Source organism: Mercenaria mercenaria, unplaced genomic scaffold, assembly GCF_021730395.1.
Source record: "Mercenaria mercenaria strain notata unplaced genomic scaffold, MADL_Memer_1 contig_776, whole genome shotgun sequence".
NCBI lineage: Eukaryota > Metazoa > Mollusca > Bivalvia > Venerida > Veneridae > Mercenaria > Mercenaria mercenaria.
In genome coordinates, this window is record NW_026463677.1 from 55,440 (window position 1) to 73,097 (window position 17,658).

A 17,658-nucleotide genomic window follows, 5' to 3' on the forward strand; every position below is an offset into this window, starting at 1 on the left:
ATTCGGACAACTTCCGTGGTACTTAACCGTGGATATTTTCCGCAGCAAAAAACCTTGGATTTTTTCCATGGATAGAAACCTCGGAAACCTTGGAGTATTCGGACAACTTCCATGGTTTTAAACCTTGAATATTTTCCGTGGTAATAAACCTCGGAAACCTTGGAGTATTCGGACCAAATCCGTGGTACAAAACCTTGGATATTTTCCATGGTACAAAACCTCGGATGTTTTCCATGGTAAAAAGGCCCGGAACTCTTGCAGTTCTCCGTGTTGTTTTTTTCCGTGGTCCATAAACGAAAACCACGGAAATCCTTGTAAAATATCCAAGGTTCTAAAAACCGAGAAGCATATAAAATGTTCTCAGTTTAAAAAAACCACGGAAACCTTGGAAAATTTCCCAGGTTGAGATTTTCTTTGAATTTTTGAGTAGAGAAGTCTGAAAATTAATTTGAATTTAAATTCACATACCCAGGGGAACATGCAGATGAAAATCGGCATGGAATTCTTTGAAAATTCATTGGAAATCATTGCAGTAAAGTTCAAGGAATTTCTAAGCATTCTTTGCAAAAGTTTGGAAAGGTTTGATGGAAAACCATTGGAAAACATTGCTGGTATTGACACAAATTTCCAGTGAATCCCAATGAATTCCATTGAGATTTGTTATGAAAATCCAAACAATTTCAAAGAATTGCAACCTAGGAAAAAATTGAAAATCTTTGGCATTTCTGAATTAGGCCTGGCACTGAGGAAAAGTGGAAAGAAAAAAAAAAAGAAATATTATTACAAAATTATTTTAATAAAATATTGAGACAGGTCTGGGTTTCAAAAACACAAAAAGTATAAAATTCCAAGGGGAATAACACATCTGCCAGCAGTTTTTACATCTGTGGTTAAGAAAAATAAAAATTTACTTAGCTTAAACTTGAAAATTAAACTAAAAGATATATTAAATATCAAAATGATTTGATAGAAAATTTTTGGAGTATCGTAGGCTCAATACAAGGTGGCATCAGAATGTCTCTTTGCTTTTCCAAAACCATCACCAGTGTCAGGAACTTCATTCCAGCCATTTCTGAAAATGATATAATATAGTTATAGAAACAAATTATATTAGTAATTGCGATTAAAATAAAATTTTAGGTAATACAGTATTTGTAACCTAGTATAGTAGTATGTGAAATGACAACTCTAAAGCCAGTTTTAATTTGTAGTTACCATTTAAACATTCTACATGTATCAAAACTATTTATTTATTTATTTATTTATTTATTGGACACTGAAAAGAAAATATTGAGAGCACCGCCTGTGGGTACTATCCCTCATCTGTGTAAGTGCTTGACCATACAATAATGCAAGTTTATTTTTTAATCAGACAAGCTTAAAAAGAAATTTTAGAATTTAGAACTGACAAAAAAATAATGTCATAAAATGTTGGTGTAATGATCAACCTGTTAGTGTGATTCCAACAAAATAAATAATTTATCAACCTTTTATAGTAATTGTATAGTATAAGACAGTTTGCAAATTTTAACTTACAAATTATAGTTGAAATATTCTGTAATTTATGCTTGATCCTTGATGGAATTTCTGTCTGTGATCTCATATCATCCTGTAGCATAGTCACTGAAGCCATCTGATTTCTCTGACTACATCAATTCATACATAGGCATACTTCAAATAACTAGATATGCACACTCTTTCATCTGAAAATGTTTAGTCAGAGGTTCAAAGTGATTTTACTAACATATTTGTACTTAATTACAAGCAATTAATTATTGAAAACTGCAACAATTAAGTATGCATAAACTGTTTTCTCAGAAGCAGTATAAATTATCATTCAGTCATATACCTGAAAAAGTTACCTGTAACCAGGTGAAAGTTCAATTTACTAAGATGAATAAAGTTCCTGCTTCAGTCTGTTTATTCTAGACCTGTGACATATAGCTTTAAAACTTAAATTTTACATTAGAAAGTTTGATGTTCTTACCTGATATCTCTCTAAAAGCATTTTAGAGTTTCAAGTTAGCTCTATTCCATTTGCCTCCAACAGCATGAACAAAGAACTTCCTGTTTACATTCAAATTTTTGTATTCATGAGCCATTTTCTTTGGTACAATATAGTTACTGAAGGGAATATATAGAATGTTCTTAAAATATTTAAGTATACAGTTCATGGGGAAATTTGACCATTTATTTGCTCACAGCATTTGCAAAGATCACATTAAAAAAAAAAAAAAAAAAAAAACCCAAGCAGAAATATTGGGATTATTTTTTGGGGTACAGGTGTAAAATGGCTTCAGAAGCCTGTATTTTCATTGGTCCTTATCTTGATCAGATAAGCTATATCTCTGTGTGTTAACACATTTGTATACATTGAACAGCAGTATATTAATTGGCTGTAAAAGCAAGATAATTAATCACTGCAAATCATCAAAAGAATATACTTATTCAGTTATGATGATGTAACATTATATTAAAAGTATAATATCATTTACAATTTATTGTACTTGTGACATGTCTTTTAATGCCTATTATCAGGTGCTGTTGTTTGAGGTGTTCAATAACCAAAAAATAAATAGCTTCAATATAAATAGGACCTTAATAATTTTCAATGATATATCTTGTTACATTAATTATAAATAAAATGATAGAATTCTAATTTACATCCTTTTAATACACAAAATGTAAACATTGACATAAATTTTAATTAGTTAGATTCCTTGTTTCATTTCAGTTAATTTGAATACCTAAGTATAATCCAAACAAATCTTGAGATTTTCAAAATGAATGAATTCTTTGCTGCAATTTAATATTATTTTAAGTGGTCTTTGTTTACAGATTGTCTCTCTAAACTGGTTAAATAATTCATTGATAATGGTCTGACTGGAGAAAAAAATTATGGTCTTTTCAGACAGGTTTTGTAAAAGTGGTCTTTGTTTGCAGGTGGTCTTTTAACACAGGTTTTTACTGTATTCACAATTTCCATAATTGTGAAAATTGAGGGCTGGCTTAAATAATAATTATGTATGAATATATGCATGTGCAAACAATGCATTATAAATGAGAATATATAGAACAGGATTTTCATATTCACAAAATTTCAATCTTGAAAGGGTATCTGATTTTACAGTATTTGAATGAATATTCTTTTGAATGAATAGCTGCATAAATATTGCACTCTATGGTTAAAATATGTCTAAAATATCTAGCTAAAATTCTAGGTATCAGTGTGGACTTAGTCTAAATTTTGCACGGAAACATTCCGTGCCCTTTTTCCGTGCCAAATTTTGACTAAGTCGAAATTCTTTGTGCTAAAATTTTCCTAAGTGTGAGTTTCCGTGCTTAATTTTTTCTAAGTGTTAGAATTTCTTCATCTTAAATTTTCTAAGTGTCAGATTCCAAGGTTTTTTCCCAAGCTTTTTCAGTTTTCCGTGGAGTTTTGATGGCATTGCCAAGGATTTTTTCCGAGAATAGTAAGAAAATGCACGGAAAATAGCAATCACGGCAAAAATCCATGTAAATCTTACATGAAAACCTTGAAATTCCATGGAAGTTTTATTACTTTCCATGTTTTTTTCAACAAGACCACGGAATAAGTACAGACGGGTTTCTCAGTGTTTGACTCTGAATTAGAGCTCTGCCAGTAGAAACTTGATAAAACTTTAACCAAAAAATTCTAAGTTAAAAAGGGGCATAACTCTGTCAAAATTCAAATCAGAGTTATTGGGATTGTTTCTCCTGGTGTAGACTTTGATAGTAAATAACTATTTCAAGTTTCAAGTCAAAAGCTTTGATAGTAACAGAGATATTTGACTTTATTAAAAACTTCAACCAAAAAATTCCAAGTTAAAAAGGGGCATAATTCTGTCAAAATTCAAATCAGAGTTATGGGGATTGTTTCTCCTGGTGTAACTTTAATAGTTAATAAGTATGTTAAGTTTCAGGTCAAAAGCTTTGAAAGTAACCGAGATATTTGACATTATCAAAAACTTTAACCAATGGCGACAGCGACGCCGATGCTGGGGCAAGTGCAATAGCTCTACTTTTTCTTCGAAAAGTCGAGCTAATAAATGAGTTGAAATTAATATTTCAAATATACACTAACCTGCAGCAAAGTTTCCATGGTTTTTGCCAGACAACATCTGACATCTGATGTGTAACTCTCTTCTTGTAATTTCCTTAAATATACAACAAAAAGCATTTTTACAGATGCATAATTATGTAAGACATGGAATTATTCATAAGTTTACCATTTGTTTGTGTAAATTTTTACAAATGAATGTGCATGTCCAAACTGAACAGTCTCTTTCCTTTGCTTTTGGAAAAAAAATCAATTTTGGACTAAAACATTCAACTTTGACATTCTCTCATCCATCTCACACTTACTAAGCAGACATGGATGGCTGTTTCCAAGATGTGCATAGGTAAAAAATATAATATACAAGGCTGTTCAGTCTGCAAATTTTCAGTGAACGCCCCTTTGAATAATAAATGGTACTGCCCAAATTGAATGATGGACCAGTCCATTTTAGAAATTTAGCAGTGTAAAGGTTAATATTGTGAACTGAACACAACCATGTCACAAATCAGCTTAACATTGAAGCACTTCTTCACTTGACTGGCACTGGGTTGCCATTGAGTGGGTGCTCTTGCCAATGTGGAGCATATTCCAGCAATTATGTGTCTGAATGACATGTTTTGATTTCTGATCTTTTATAAATCAACTTAAGAGATTATCATTTCAAAATTTGTTTCTTTAATACTTAAAATTGTAAAGTATTCACATGTGTATCCACGTGTGACATTCACTTTACACAATACTCATCTCACTAAGTCTTCTAAAATGTCAAAACATAATGCTAAAAGTTAAACTACTGTTAGCTCAATCACCTGTTAAAATTTTGAACAATTAGGTCCTAGTATAATCATGAGCTAAAATCTTCAACAAACAGAGAAATTACAATATTTTAAATTCATACCAGAATGCATTGGCAAGGTGCAAGACTGATTCTCTACATTCTCTCAGCACACTGGTTGGTGGACTGTCATTTTCAGCCAAGTGAGGTACCAGTCTAATAATGAGATCTAAATTGGTCCTACAAATTTCTTGATCACGTCGGTGACATTTCACACAATTTCTGGGAAAAAGATAGCTAGTGTAAAACTGCTGCAAACTTTTCATCTGCTGTACAGATTCATTTAAAGACAGGAATGTTCCTGTGACAATTCAATTTTTCATTAAACCATTGGCAAGGAGATGTATACATTAAGATAAGAAAAGTCCAGGCAAGACACTTTTATGATATCATAACAGATTACAAGATGGTTGATCCATTATGGTGTGTGGTACGCCCAGTCTTAAAGTTAAAGGAGTTCCAGCATCACTACATGGATAGTCAGATGGAGAGACAGTTTCGAATTAGGGTATAAAAATGTTAATTATCTGTGCAAATACTTACTTAAGAGTAATTCATGCTTCTGAGATATCAACAAATCATGTGGCATTTACAATCTCTGTCATATTTAGAACCTCTTATGAAAATATTTTATGCTTCTGTAGTTTACATTTGTTTGTTTTGTTTTGTTGGGTTTAACATTGCACTGACACAATTATAGGTCATATGGCAACTTTCCAGCTTTGATGATGGTGTCCCTCTGTGCATTATTTTATCATGAGCGAGCATCTGGGTAGAACCACTTACCTTCTGTAAGCCAGCTGGATAACTTCCTCACGTGAAGAAATTAATGTCCCAAGTAAGGCTCAAACCCACATCGATGAGGGGCAAGTGGTTTGAAGTCAGCGACCTTAGCCACCCGGCCACAGAGGCTCCTCAGTAGTGAGTTTCTTCATATTTCTTACCTTACAGCTGTCACCATGGTCCTAAAACTGTTTTCTGTGACTGTGTTCCCTTTATCTGTCAGTAACATCACAATATGCTGCATCTGTAACATATTACAAACAAGACATTAGCAAGATTTGGATATCGTTATTTCCTGCATCTGTGATACATGTTACAAACAAGACATTAGCGAATTTGGATATCTTTATCTCCTGCATCTGTGATATATGTTGCAAACAAGACATTAGCATGATTTGGATATCTTTATTTCCTGCATCTGTGATACATGTTACAAACAAGACATTAGCGAATTTGGATATCTTTATCTCCTGCATCTGTGATTATGTTACAAACAAGACATTAGCAAGATTTTGATATCTTTATTTCCTGCATCTGTGATATATGTTACAAACAAGACATTAGCAAGATTTGGATATCTTTATTTCCTGCATCTGTGATATATGTTACAAACAAGACATTAGCGAGATTTGGATATCTTTATTTCCTGCATCTGTGATATATGTTACAAACAAGACATTAGCGAGATTTGGATATCTTTATCTCCTGCATCTGTGATATATGTTACAAACAAGACATTAGCGAGATTTGGATATCTTTATTTCCTGCATCTGTGATATACTTTATAAACAAGACATTAGCAGGGCTTGGATATCATTATATCCTGCATCTGTGATATATATGGATACATACTTTATTAAGCATAAAACATATTACAATGTTTATAACAAATATAATAATACAATACAGTGAGAAAATGACAAATTATTTTAACATTTTCTGAAAAGATTATGTTACAAACAAGCCATTAGAGACGGTTGGATATAAATACTTGATATTGATATTGTTAAAATTCTCAACAGAATTAGAAGTTTTATTTTTTTAAGGAAACTGAATTAATAATTAGCACAAAAAATCAGAATTTCTAAACTGTACTCATAAGAAATCGCTAACTCTTGTTTCATATAAAACTTAAATTTGCTGACAATTCTGAGAGTCATAGAATACAACCCTGTAATTTGTCAAATCAAGACTGTGTACAGAAGCAGCAATCAGATGTTGAAGTTTTTGGACTGGCATTTGATCTGTTTTTTAATAACATTTGGAACAAGGAGCTGCGTTCAATAAATGCTTGATGCCCCCAGTGGCATCCTTGTCGATACAAAGCAACCTAAGTCCAAAGCAACCTAAGGTCAAACTAAGGTCAGGTGATGTCTGAAGAAGAGGAATGGTCACAGGTTACATCTGCATTAGTATCAATTCATTCTAGTAAGGGGTATTGATGCTAGACGCAATGGTCCCATTTGGCTAACCTTGTACGGACGGACGAACGGACAGGACAATCACTATATGCCTCCCAAATCAATAGATGCCAGGAGCATAAAAATCAGGATGGTATAAAATATCAGGCCAAATCAGTGACTCTCTACTTTGAAGGATAAAATTTAGTTTTCAGTTTGGAGCTAAAGAATTTCTATGACATAAAAGAGTTACCATTTGAATGTCCACCGCCCGGCTTGGATCAAACACATTCTCCTCCAACAGACTGACAATCTTAGACTTCACATATTTTACATCTACATCACTCTTCACTTTCACCGGTAATTTGACATCATTGTTACACCAATGACACAGTGCCTGAATCGCCTCAAGTCGTAGAACCTGACTCTCTGTCAGTACACATGGTGAACACAGACTCTGACATACTGAAAAAAAAAATGTCTTGACCATAAATCTCTGCTGGACATTTAAGACAGGCAAAGAAACATGTGCACAACATCCACAGAAATTGTATTTTAAATTTTTTAACATTTCAACAAAGGGAAAACAATCTAAAACTTATCAGGCTTTGTTAACAAATGTACATTATTAAAAACTGACCGACATATAAACAACATCATTGAGAAAGATAATTATGTCAAAACCAAAATGGTTCTGCAGTAATAATAAGCGTTCTTTTCAAAATTATGTACAGTAGTTTGTAAACAAAATTACCTTTTACATTATTTAGGTTGCCTTTGACTAGATATCATGTAGATAATTAGTTCTCATATACTTATACTACAAGAACAAAGCAACAATTTTTGCAAAAAACCTTCATTTGTGGTGGAAATATCATCAGAATCCTGACTTTCTGGTCCATCATTGAAGTCCAAATCTTCTACCTCCATAGCATCATTATTGTTGGACTGGTCCTCAAAGTCAAGATCAAGTTCATCATCAAAGTCATCTAGAAGCCTGCTAGCTCCTCTGTGAAACCTAGACTGGTTCTGACTGACATCTAGGCTGGTACTACTCATCTGCTTGTTAGCACAATGCTGTTAAGAAAAAAATCAAGCACATTGTGGAATATGTATTCAATTTTCTTTCATAACCCTCTACAGTGACTTGTTTGTGAAAAATAGGTACTTACTAACAAAATATTATATACCACACACATTAAAAATTCTGAATCACTTTATCATGAACTCTTAACATACCCATTCTATACAATGGAGGAGCTCATGGACAGCAGGTGATATAAAATTATATATGTAACATTGAGGTACAAAGAGGGAAAACTGGTATCAAATAATTTAATATGCTGAACTTGCTCATCATTTAATATATTGTTTCTTAAATGTGCTACTTATAACTTTTTCTAAAACATCTGTTTTCTCATTTAAGGAATATCTTGCTAAATTCATGTGAATAGATTCGTACCAAAGGCAACTTTCACTACATACTATTTCAACAAATATGGGAGATTTCATTTTTACCCCTAAAAAGTGTGAATGATCTATTCTAAACGTTCACATGTTTCTTATCAACAGAGCTAGTTGTTTGAAGCTAAATTCTTACTGTGACATTATTGTCTAAATTTATACCTTATCATTTGCTATGTCAAGCAGAACATCAGCAAGTTTTGATGGTGTAGCTGCTCTACAAATGGCTGTCATAACATTCCTGCATTCCTGTGTTCCCTCCATTCCCCTCGCTAAATCACAACCATCAAAAGAAAACAAGGCCCGTAACTCCTTAACAACAGGACACAAGTTTGCATATCCATCTTTTTTCACTTTCTCTTGCAATGAATTTGACATTTTCTTTAATACTGTGACAAAACTGTCGTAGAGTCCACTTTTTGCAATAGTTTGTGGAGTAAGAATCTGGTTGCCTAGCAATAATGATAAAAGACTGGTAATCAGTCTCGCAAATATTACTGTCTCTTCTACATCAGATACCTGCAATTTAAATGGATATTTTTATGCATGCTTCATTTGAGGGTTTAAAAGATATTTTAAGTAAATCTTTGGTACAGGAGGTATGTAGTGTGATAGTTTACCTGCTCACAATGTGTTTTTACCCTAATTTGGTCACTAAAGCACTCCCACTTTCATTATTTAAATTAAATGTAGTAGTTTCACAGATGTTTCATATAAGCTTGAATCTCTCTTGGCTCAATTTGCTTGCATGATCATACATAAAACAATATCTTATGTTTTTATTACATGCTGTAACCTTTCTGGTGTATACGCTAGTCGAATGCAACATGTTTTCCTGCTGAAAATCCTTTTGCAAGATTACTTGTATATAAAACATTCCATAATTTTCCATTTCTCAAATTCACCTAGCATATTTAAACACATTCTGCAATATATTTTCAGAAAAGTCTGGTAAATAAGACAAAATTTGCCCTTTTTCTTGAGCAATCAACTAAATTCAATTTTACAAACTTCACACATTTTCTTGTAATAGCCATAACTATAACAGACCTGTTCTTCCATTCTTGAACTGTAATACTGCACTTCAGTTTTAATAAGATTTTCAATGACCAACAATACCGTTGATATATGAACTGGGTCGCTTTCTTCTTTCTTGGTTTCTTTCTTATAAAGAGTCTCTTCTACCTCCAGCGGCATTTCAAGAGCGCTACCTAGATAACGCCTTTCCAAGTCACTCAGTACATTCTTTTCACTAGTGCACTGTTTCAACTTAGCAGACAGATCTCTCAAGGTCAAGGTCATCAATGCATGAGCTGTCCAATCAGGGTTGAGCTTACAATGTGACCTTGACATTTCAGTTTCATCATCTCTAGATGGCAACAACCAATGAATAAGCTGCTTTCTAAGAGGGTATTTCACGTCTGCTGCAGCAGACGGCATTGCAACTGCTAAATTTGGCACAAAATTTTCTGGGAAATCACAATATGCTAGACAGTGGCATAAAAATATGATGGATTCAGTAATTGGACGAGTCAACGATGGCATAAAAATAGACCAAATATCTTTTCTTGGTGTAATTAGATGTCTCTCTATCATGGCCGAGAGTAACATGTAACCCTCAGGTTCGGCATTGTGTAGACTCACAAACCTGGAATACAAAGAATAAGCTGATTACAATAAAACTCTGGAGAATTTAGGCTTCAGCCTCCTTTTGCAATACAAATCTTTACATCCTTAAAACACAAGGTCTTAATCTTTCTATCTCTGCTAATTTACCTGTGCAGACTTTACTGAAGTTCCCACAACATACTGTTACTTCTTACTCCCTAAAACCTTTCAGAGCATTACTGCATGCTCTATATCTTTTATAAGGTAACTCCACTGAATCAGCATGCTTTTATACATTACTTTACATTACAAAATGACGTTATTTCTTCTCTCCCGCTCTCTTTTTTTGCTGGGTTTTATGTAACAATGACAATCATTTGATGGAAGAAAACAACCCAGATGCCCTTCCAATAACAATTTAAGGTACAAGCGGGCATTTTTTCGTTGTATTTATAACATCTATTTTTTCTCACTATTTGTCCACACTTGTTACTTATGACTGTATTATTCTCCTACCAGCATATTACCGGTAATGCAAAAGTTTTTGTTACGTATCAATCAATTCTTCATCTGCAACACGATTTATGTCATCTTTCAACTTTCCACCTTTACCAAAATTAGAAAACCCAAGATTATTTCAGGCAGTGGCAGGCACCTGAGTAGAACTACCAACTTTTCAAAGCTACATAGCATCTTCACATAAAGGAATTCTACACTTATATCTGGGTTTCAAACTCATAGAGTTAAAGGAAATGTTGCTTGAAGTCTACTACTATAACCATTTCAGGACAGAGGCATCAAAGCTAATCTTAGCATTAATTTTAAAAGAACGACTACCTTAGAGCAACCATCCAGATTTGATTCCATGTAGATTTTGATTGTTCTGTCAGAGATTCTGTTTCCACGGTAACTATTTGATCCCAGTTTACAACAAACGACTTGATACATCTCATTATGTACACCATTAAGTCAGTCCTAAAAATGTAACATAGATAAAATGAAATACACTCAGTAGTGTCTGGTTGTTACGTTTTAAGTGGCTAGTCACACCAAAAAACAAGAGCTGTCCGTAAGACAGCCAAGCTCGACTATTCGAAATATTGTCCCAGAAGCAGGAAAATATTACCCAAAAAGGTTAAATATCAAAAGAGTTTTAAGTTCAAAAGGGGGAATAATTTGACCAAAATGCATATCAGTTATGGGACTTGCTGCTATCAACTAGTTTTATAACCCCGAAGGCACATGTGAAGTTTCAATTCAATATCTGCATTAGTTTTGGAGATAGAAACTTGCATGTAAAACTTTAACCAGAATTTTCAAAGTCTAAAAGGGGGCATAATTTGCCCAAAATACATGCCAGAGTTATGGGACTTGATCCAGTGAGGTTAGTAATTGATCTAGAAAAAGAAAAAATAAGTTTCAAATCTATATGCCTTTTAGTAATAGCTGTATGTACTTGCACGCAAAACTTTAACCAGAATTTGCTAGGTCCAAAAGGGGACATAATTTGGCCAAAATGAAGGTCAGAGTTATGGGACTTGCTGCTATCAACTAGTTTTATAACCCCGAAGACACATGTGAAGTTTCAAATCAATATCTGCATTAGTTTTGGAGATAGTAACTTGCATGTAAAACTTTAACCAAAATTTTCTAAGTCTAAAAGGGGGCATAATTTGCTCAAAATACATGTCAGAGTTATGGGACTTGACCCAATGAGGTTGGTAATTGATCTAGAAAAAGAAAAAATAAGTTTCAAATCTATATGCCTTTTAGAAATAGCTGTATGTACTTGCACTCAAAACTTTAACCAGAATTTTCTAAGTCCAAAAGGGGGCATAATTTGGCCAAAATGAAGGTCAGAGTTATGGGACTTGCTGCTATCAACTAGATTTATAACCCCGAAGACACATGTGAAGTTTCAAATCAATATCTGCATTAGTTTTGGAGATAGTAACGTGCATGTAAAACTTTAACCAAAATTTTCTAAGTCTAAAAGGGGGCATAATTTGCTCAAAATACATGTCAGAGTTATGGGTCTTGACCCAGTGAGGTTGGTAATTGATCTAGAAAAAGAAAAAATAAGTTTCAAATCTATATTCCTTTTAGAAATAGCTGTATGTACTTGCACGCAAAACTTTAACCAGAATTTTCTAAGTCCAAAAAGGGGCATAATTTGGCCAAAATGAAAGTCAGAGTTATGGGACTTGCTGCTATCAACTAGTTTTATAACCCCGAAGACACATGTGAAGTTTCAAATCAATATCTGCATTAGTTTTGGAGATAGTAACTTGCATGTAAAACTTTAACCAAAATTTTCTAAGTCCAAAAGGGGGCATAATTTGCTCAAAATACATGTCAGAGTTATGGGACTTGACCCACAGAGGTTGGTAATTGACCTAGAAAAAGAAAAAATAAGTTTCAAAGCTATATGCCTTTAATTGATGGCTGTATGTACTTGCATGCAAAAACTTAACCAAGGTGTGACGCCGACGCCGACGCCGACGCCAGGGTGAGTAGAATAGCTAGACTATTCTTCGAATAGTCGAGCTAAAAATCTGAGGTCATACCAGATGAGAAAGACTTAGGTGCATCTCCAGGAATTATTTTTTGGCAAAGGCTGGTGGAACCCCTAACCTTCCATATGCCAGCTGGATGGCTTCCTAACATGATATTATTCTGTATCCCAAGATAGGTTTAGAACCTACATGTACAGCTGTTAAGGGCAAGTGATTTGAAACCAGTGACCTTAATTGCTTGGACATGGCAGCCCCTCAGATCTAAGTACAACCATCTTTAAAGGATTAGCTTTACTGCCACACATCAACATATTTAAAGGCACTGGCCTCCAGATTGTTCGACAAAAAAGAAGAAGAAGTTTTAGTTAGATATCTGGAAATTAATGCTATAGTTCTTAAGAATACTGTGAAACTTAATTACTGACAGACTGTACGTTACAGAAACACATGAGAATTAGTTGTTTTTACTAATTTTTACGATGAAAATCTAAAAGCGTTTGTGACGCTTTACTTGAGGTAAACTGCCTCAATTATAAATATGTATATTTAACGTGCATTGAACACTATATTCCCCATAGTGCTACTGGAAAACTTCTTTGTTGTCGTGGCCATCCGGGTTCGAGTCCCGATGCGGTCACTTTTTTTTCTTGATTTGGCATTTTTAAAATAGTTTCCTAATGTTCATAATATGACTACACTTCAATACGAAAGAAAAATAATTTTTTAGCCAAAATCTGGAGGTCAGTGCCTTTAAAGCAAATGTCAAGGTGTAAAAATTTCAAACAATCTTAAATCAGTATTAATCAAGTTGACATTTCACAAATGTGAGACAATATAAAGTGGAGGTAAAATCCTTTCTACAAATATTTTACTGTGTGACTAATGCAGTAGGCAAATTCTCTACACATCTTACAGACTACAACTGTAGTTTCATAATAAAACTCTGCCTAAACTGGGTAAATCATGATGTCAAGGGATGTGAGGTGTACAGCATAATTCATTACCTCTAATGAACACTCAACTGACAAAATCAAACCCAGCTTGCTTCAACTTTGCTCAGTAGCACTCTATGCTTCAAAATGATCTTCTTCACAGGTAGCACTTTCTCAACTTGAAATTTTTTTAGCATAATTCTGGATGTTTGTATCTCTTCAAAGAAATGAAGACATCAAGTGGTACTAACCTTTTACAATCTGACAGTGCATGTGAAAGACATGTTAAGTATGGCATAACCTCATCTCTTGGAATACTGTCTGTGTATCTTGACACCAGGCCTGTCACAAGTTGTAACCTACAACAGGAAAATTTATGTAACAACTTTCTTAACATCCCATGAAAAAACAGTCTTAAATGAAATTGTTGCATGCTGCAATAAACGCTCGGCAAGATACCTCGAGTCTTTCTAAACCACGAATGCATGAAAATGGCCATATGTAACCTAAATTGCTGGACTTAACTTAAAACCTAACAAGAAAATATTGAATTAGTTTCTTCAAACATAAATAGTCACGTGGAAATTCCTGGCTCCATAGTCTCTTGGATAATTTTAATACCTATCTATCGGCCTTAGTCTTTTATTGTTATATTGCACAAGATTTGCAACTTCAAGATGCATTGAATAAAAGATGACACAAAATAATTTAATGCCAAAAAACCTGTTCAAATTTTTTTTTTTTAAAACTTTATCACAAGTGCAAGATTATTTAGAGAAAAGATGTGCAGTAGTAGGCAAACTGTAAGCCCTTCAATCCAAAGGTTACAAGTTCAAAACCAACAGAGGTCAAGACCCCATTTCCCATAATACATCAGTCTGGCTACATGTATTACTTCCAAGGTTTACTCTATGTTTATGCAAATCTAGTCCTATATTTTTTTCAAAAATCTAAGTATAAGTGAAATAAATTTATTTACCAAGAAACCATTTTTGGAGTCTGTCCAGCAGAACTGATAAAGTTCCTGATAGAATTCCAGCCAGACTCCAACCTTCGCTTCTTGGCACTGGGCCCAGTCTGTCCATCACTTCCAGTACACGATATCTGTGTTACTTCAATTGTGTGAGAGCTCTCGGAGAATATCTAAAAATATTAATTATTCTAGTTTATATCAAATTTTCTTTTTACTAACTACATATGGAAACATCTTTAGATTAAATTCCAAAAAAAATAGTTAATTTAAAAAAATCACAAAACTTAAGAAAAAACATTTCAGCAGCTTTAATAGCTAAAATTTGGAAATACTTTGGGCTTTGGATAATTTATTTCAGGAAATAGGAAAGGATAAGAAAATTACTGGTTTTCAACAGAAATGAAATGAATGTCATTTCTAACTTTTTTTCTAGTCAATACTTCAGATTTATCAACTTAAATAAATCTAAAACAAGAGCTGTTTGTATAACACATATGCCCCTATGATGGCCTTTCAGAGGCAGCAGAGAATAGAATTTTGTATGCTGTGATACTGGCTTTTGACCAAATGCCATGAACATTATGGACCATATACTGACTACAGGCAATAACCCTATGAAGTTTGGGGACAATAGGCCTAAGCTTTTTGTATTAACTGATCAGAAACTATTTTCAATCTCAAAGTCACTGTGATTAATTAAGATGTGACCTTTGACCTTTTGATCCTCAAAACAGGGGTCATTTAGTGACCACAGACAATCATAAGATGAAGGCTGACCACTCTAGGGCCGAGCATTCTCTACTTATTGACTGGAAACTAAACGGCCTACAGATCAAATGATCAACAGACAAGACAGACAGACCAATAATGAGCAATCCAATATAATCCCTCTTCTTCAAATTATCAAACAATTTACTGCAGTGTTTAAAGTTTTGCTTCAAAACACACATACAAATTATGTTCATTATATGCATACCTGCTGACAAACATCAACTGCTAAATCAACAAAAGCTTGCTTCAACTCGGATATTTTACCCCTGTAATGAAATAAACTATTCATGTTTAAGATGCATCATATTTACTTTGTGTTGCACACAATAAGAGACTGTTTATATTCAAAACGCATTCATTCTATACAGTTGCAAATTTTGTCAAATTATTTCACAAAATATAATATCAAAATTCAATTTGAATCATCTACGAGGACAAAAAAAAATCTAGACATTATTTAATGTTTGAATACTGTAAGATTGTTAATTCTGTGGGCATGAAATTTAGTGGTTTTGACCAAAACGGGTATTTCATGTAGATTTAAACTTGCGGATTTTCGGCGTCTGAAGATTACATGAATGGGGAAATTATTCATTCATTGGGATTAAATTTCATGTATTGACAAAAACACACAATCCACAAAAATTAGTCCCCCACCAATACTGATTATTTTACAGCAAGCGCATCAGATATTAAACACGACTCTATAAAAGCTAGACCAGGAAGATGAACTTGTTCAAAACAGAGATACTCAACTTTCCTTCTCATATCTGTCAAAATATAATGTTGCAAACATTTACCTATTTCTTGAATGTCCCATTTGCTGCATTTCTGAGTACATTAATTCATACAGTTTCTTTAAATGGCTCTGAAAGAAAGTGGCAACGGTTAATCTCAATAAATCTCATTTCTTACAATAAATCTCATTTCTTACTTGTGTAGGTGTATTTTGTGTCACATAATATTTCTGATATTTTTAGCACTAAAAGTATGTCAGGATAATTGAACTACTAAATCAGATGTTTCTTCTTAAAAATTCAGTTTGGATCGGATGACCGATTTAAAAGTTGTAACACTTTTTTATTAATACTAAACATCAAACCAACATCAAACATCAAAATTTCCTTAAAACATCAACTCCATTTACCTATGAAATTTTATAATTCAATAAATATACTGACCAGCCATCTGTCCCAGTCCACAGCATAAGCCCCAGGGGAGTCTTTCTTCAGGCCATTAGGATGGTGACACCACATCTGGGTCTGTAAGAACTCCAACAACTCATCCTGCAATGCCAACATTGGTATTTTACCAAGGGCAATAACTTTGTATTGTTACTACCATGAATGTTTTTCTTTTTTCATTTTCACTTTAGAGCTGTTTTTCAGCAGTATTTCAGATATGTAATGGTGGGCAGTTGATCTAAACAGTGTTACTGGATTCTGTACCAGTACTTACCTGTTATCCACAAGAAACTGCCAACTTCCCCACATGAATCAGAGGCAGAGGACCAATGATTTCTGACACAATGTCTTTAATCAACTGTCACGGAGAACATACGACAGACTAAACTTATGCAGTTTTATTTTAAAACAATCAAAGTAAGCTTCCATTAAACTGACCAAAACAGCACTATTTCAGGGATGAAGGTGATTTTACACTTTAACCTGTACATACATATTCTAGTAAAATGAATTTGTGGCAAACTGCTCAAAGGAACAAGAGCGGACTAATCACTTCTATATCAAACAAGGGCAATAACTTGGAAAGACTTACATAACCAAGTTATTTTATTACTATTACAAATTAAAATTCCATTATGACAATGACAACAACTTCCCCCCCCACTACAGCTCCTGAAAACCCTGGCTGCTCAGAAACCCCTATTCTTGGCAACTTCCTATTTCTACTTCAGTAATGAATGAAACCCTTGTCCATCATCAAATCCCAACACTCAGATGTACACAAGTAATGGGACAACTTCCTCACATAAAACATTTATCTGATTTTTCTTGTACCAGTGGAGGACGAAAAACGTAGACAATTGTACAGTAAAATTATACCTTAAGCTCTTCCGAGGCAACATTATGCCACAAGTATGGCAATTTAGGAACAATCTCTTCACCAAGTTTACACACTTGAACACGCGATGTTGGTCCTATCGCCTTCACAAACACATTCAACGCTGACAGCATGTGTTGAAGTAATAATGAGGACTTCTGGTGCCTGATAAAAATAAATTAAACATACAATTCTAGATATAATATATGATATGCCATGAAAACCGGAAGTAAT

General features: G+C 33.7%; 1 protein-coding gene and 1 long non-coding RNA gene across 2 annotated transcripts in view; both read right to left on the reverse strand.

Moving 5' to 3' along the window:
- The window catches only part of LOC128554821 (serine-protein kinase ATM-like), a gene marked incomplete at both ends in the record, with an annotated part of 71,183 nt that extends 53,594 nt beyond the window's left edge, over positions 1-17,589 (reverse strand). Inside the window, 14 exons of the mRNA XM_053536133.1 lie at positions 4,106-4,178; positions 4,980-5,138; positions 5,861-5,943; positions 7,353-7,564; positions 7,954-8,176; positions 8,726-9,082; positions 9,614-10,211; positions 11,009-11,146; positions 13,871-13,978; positions 14,599-14,762; positions 15,569-15,629; positions 16,164-16,231; positions 16,545-16,649; positions 17,427-17,589. Coding sequence (XP_053392108.1) covers positions 4,106-4,178; positions 4,980-5,138; positions 5,861-5,943; positions 7,353-7,564; positions 7,954-8,176; positions 8,726-9,082; positions 9,614-10,211; positions 11,009-11,146; positions 13,871-13,978; positions 14,599-14,762; positions 15,569-15,629; positions 16,164-16,231; positions 16,545-16,649; positions 17,427-17,589 — 2,512 coding nt within the window. The remainder of the gene's footprint in view (positions 1-4,105; positions 4,179-4,979; positions 5,139-5,860; positions 5,944-7,352; positions 7,565-7,953; positions 8,177-8,725; positions 9,083-9,613; positions 10,212-11,008; positions 11,147-13,870; positions 13,979-14,598; positions 14,763-15,568; positions 15,630-16,163; positions 16,232-16,544; positions 16,650-17,426) is intronic.
- LOC128554823 (uncharacterized) lies at positions 788-2,423 on the reverse strand. The gene is made up of 3 exons (XR_008369705.1): positions 1,988-2,423; positions 1,537-1,703; positions 788-1,072 (listed from the first exon to the last, which is right to left on the reverse strand). It is a non-coding gene; the product is annotated as an uncharacterized LOC128554823 (long non-coding RNA).
- Positions 17,590-17,658: the final 69 nt, after the last annotated feature.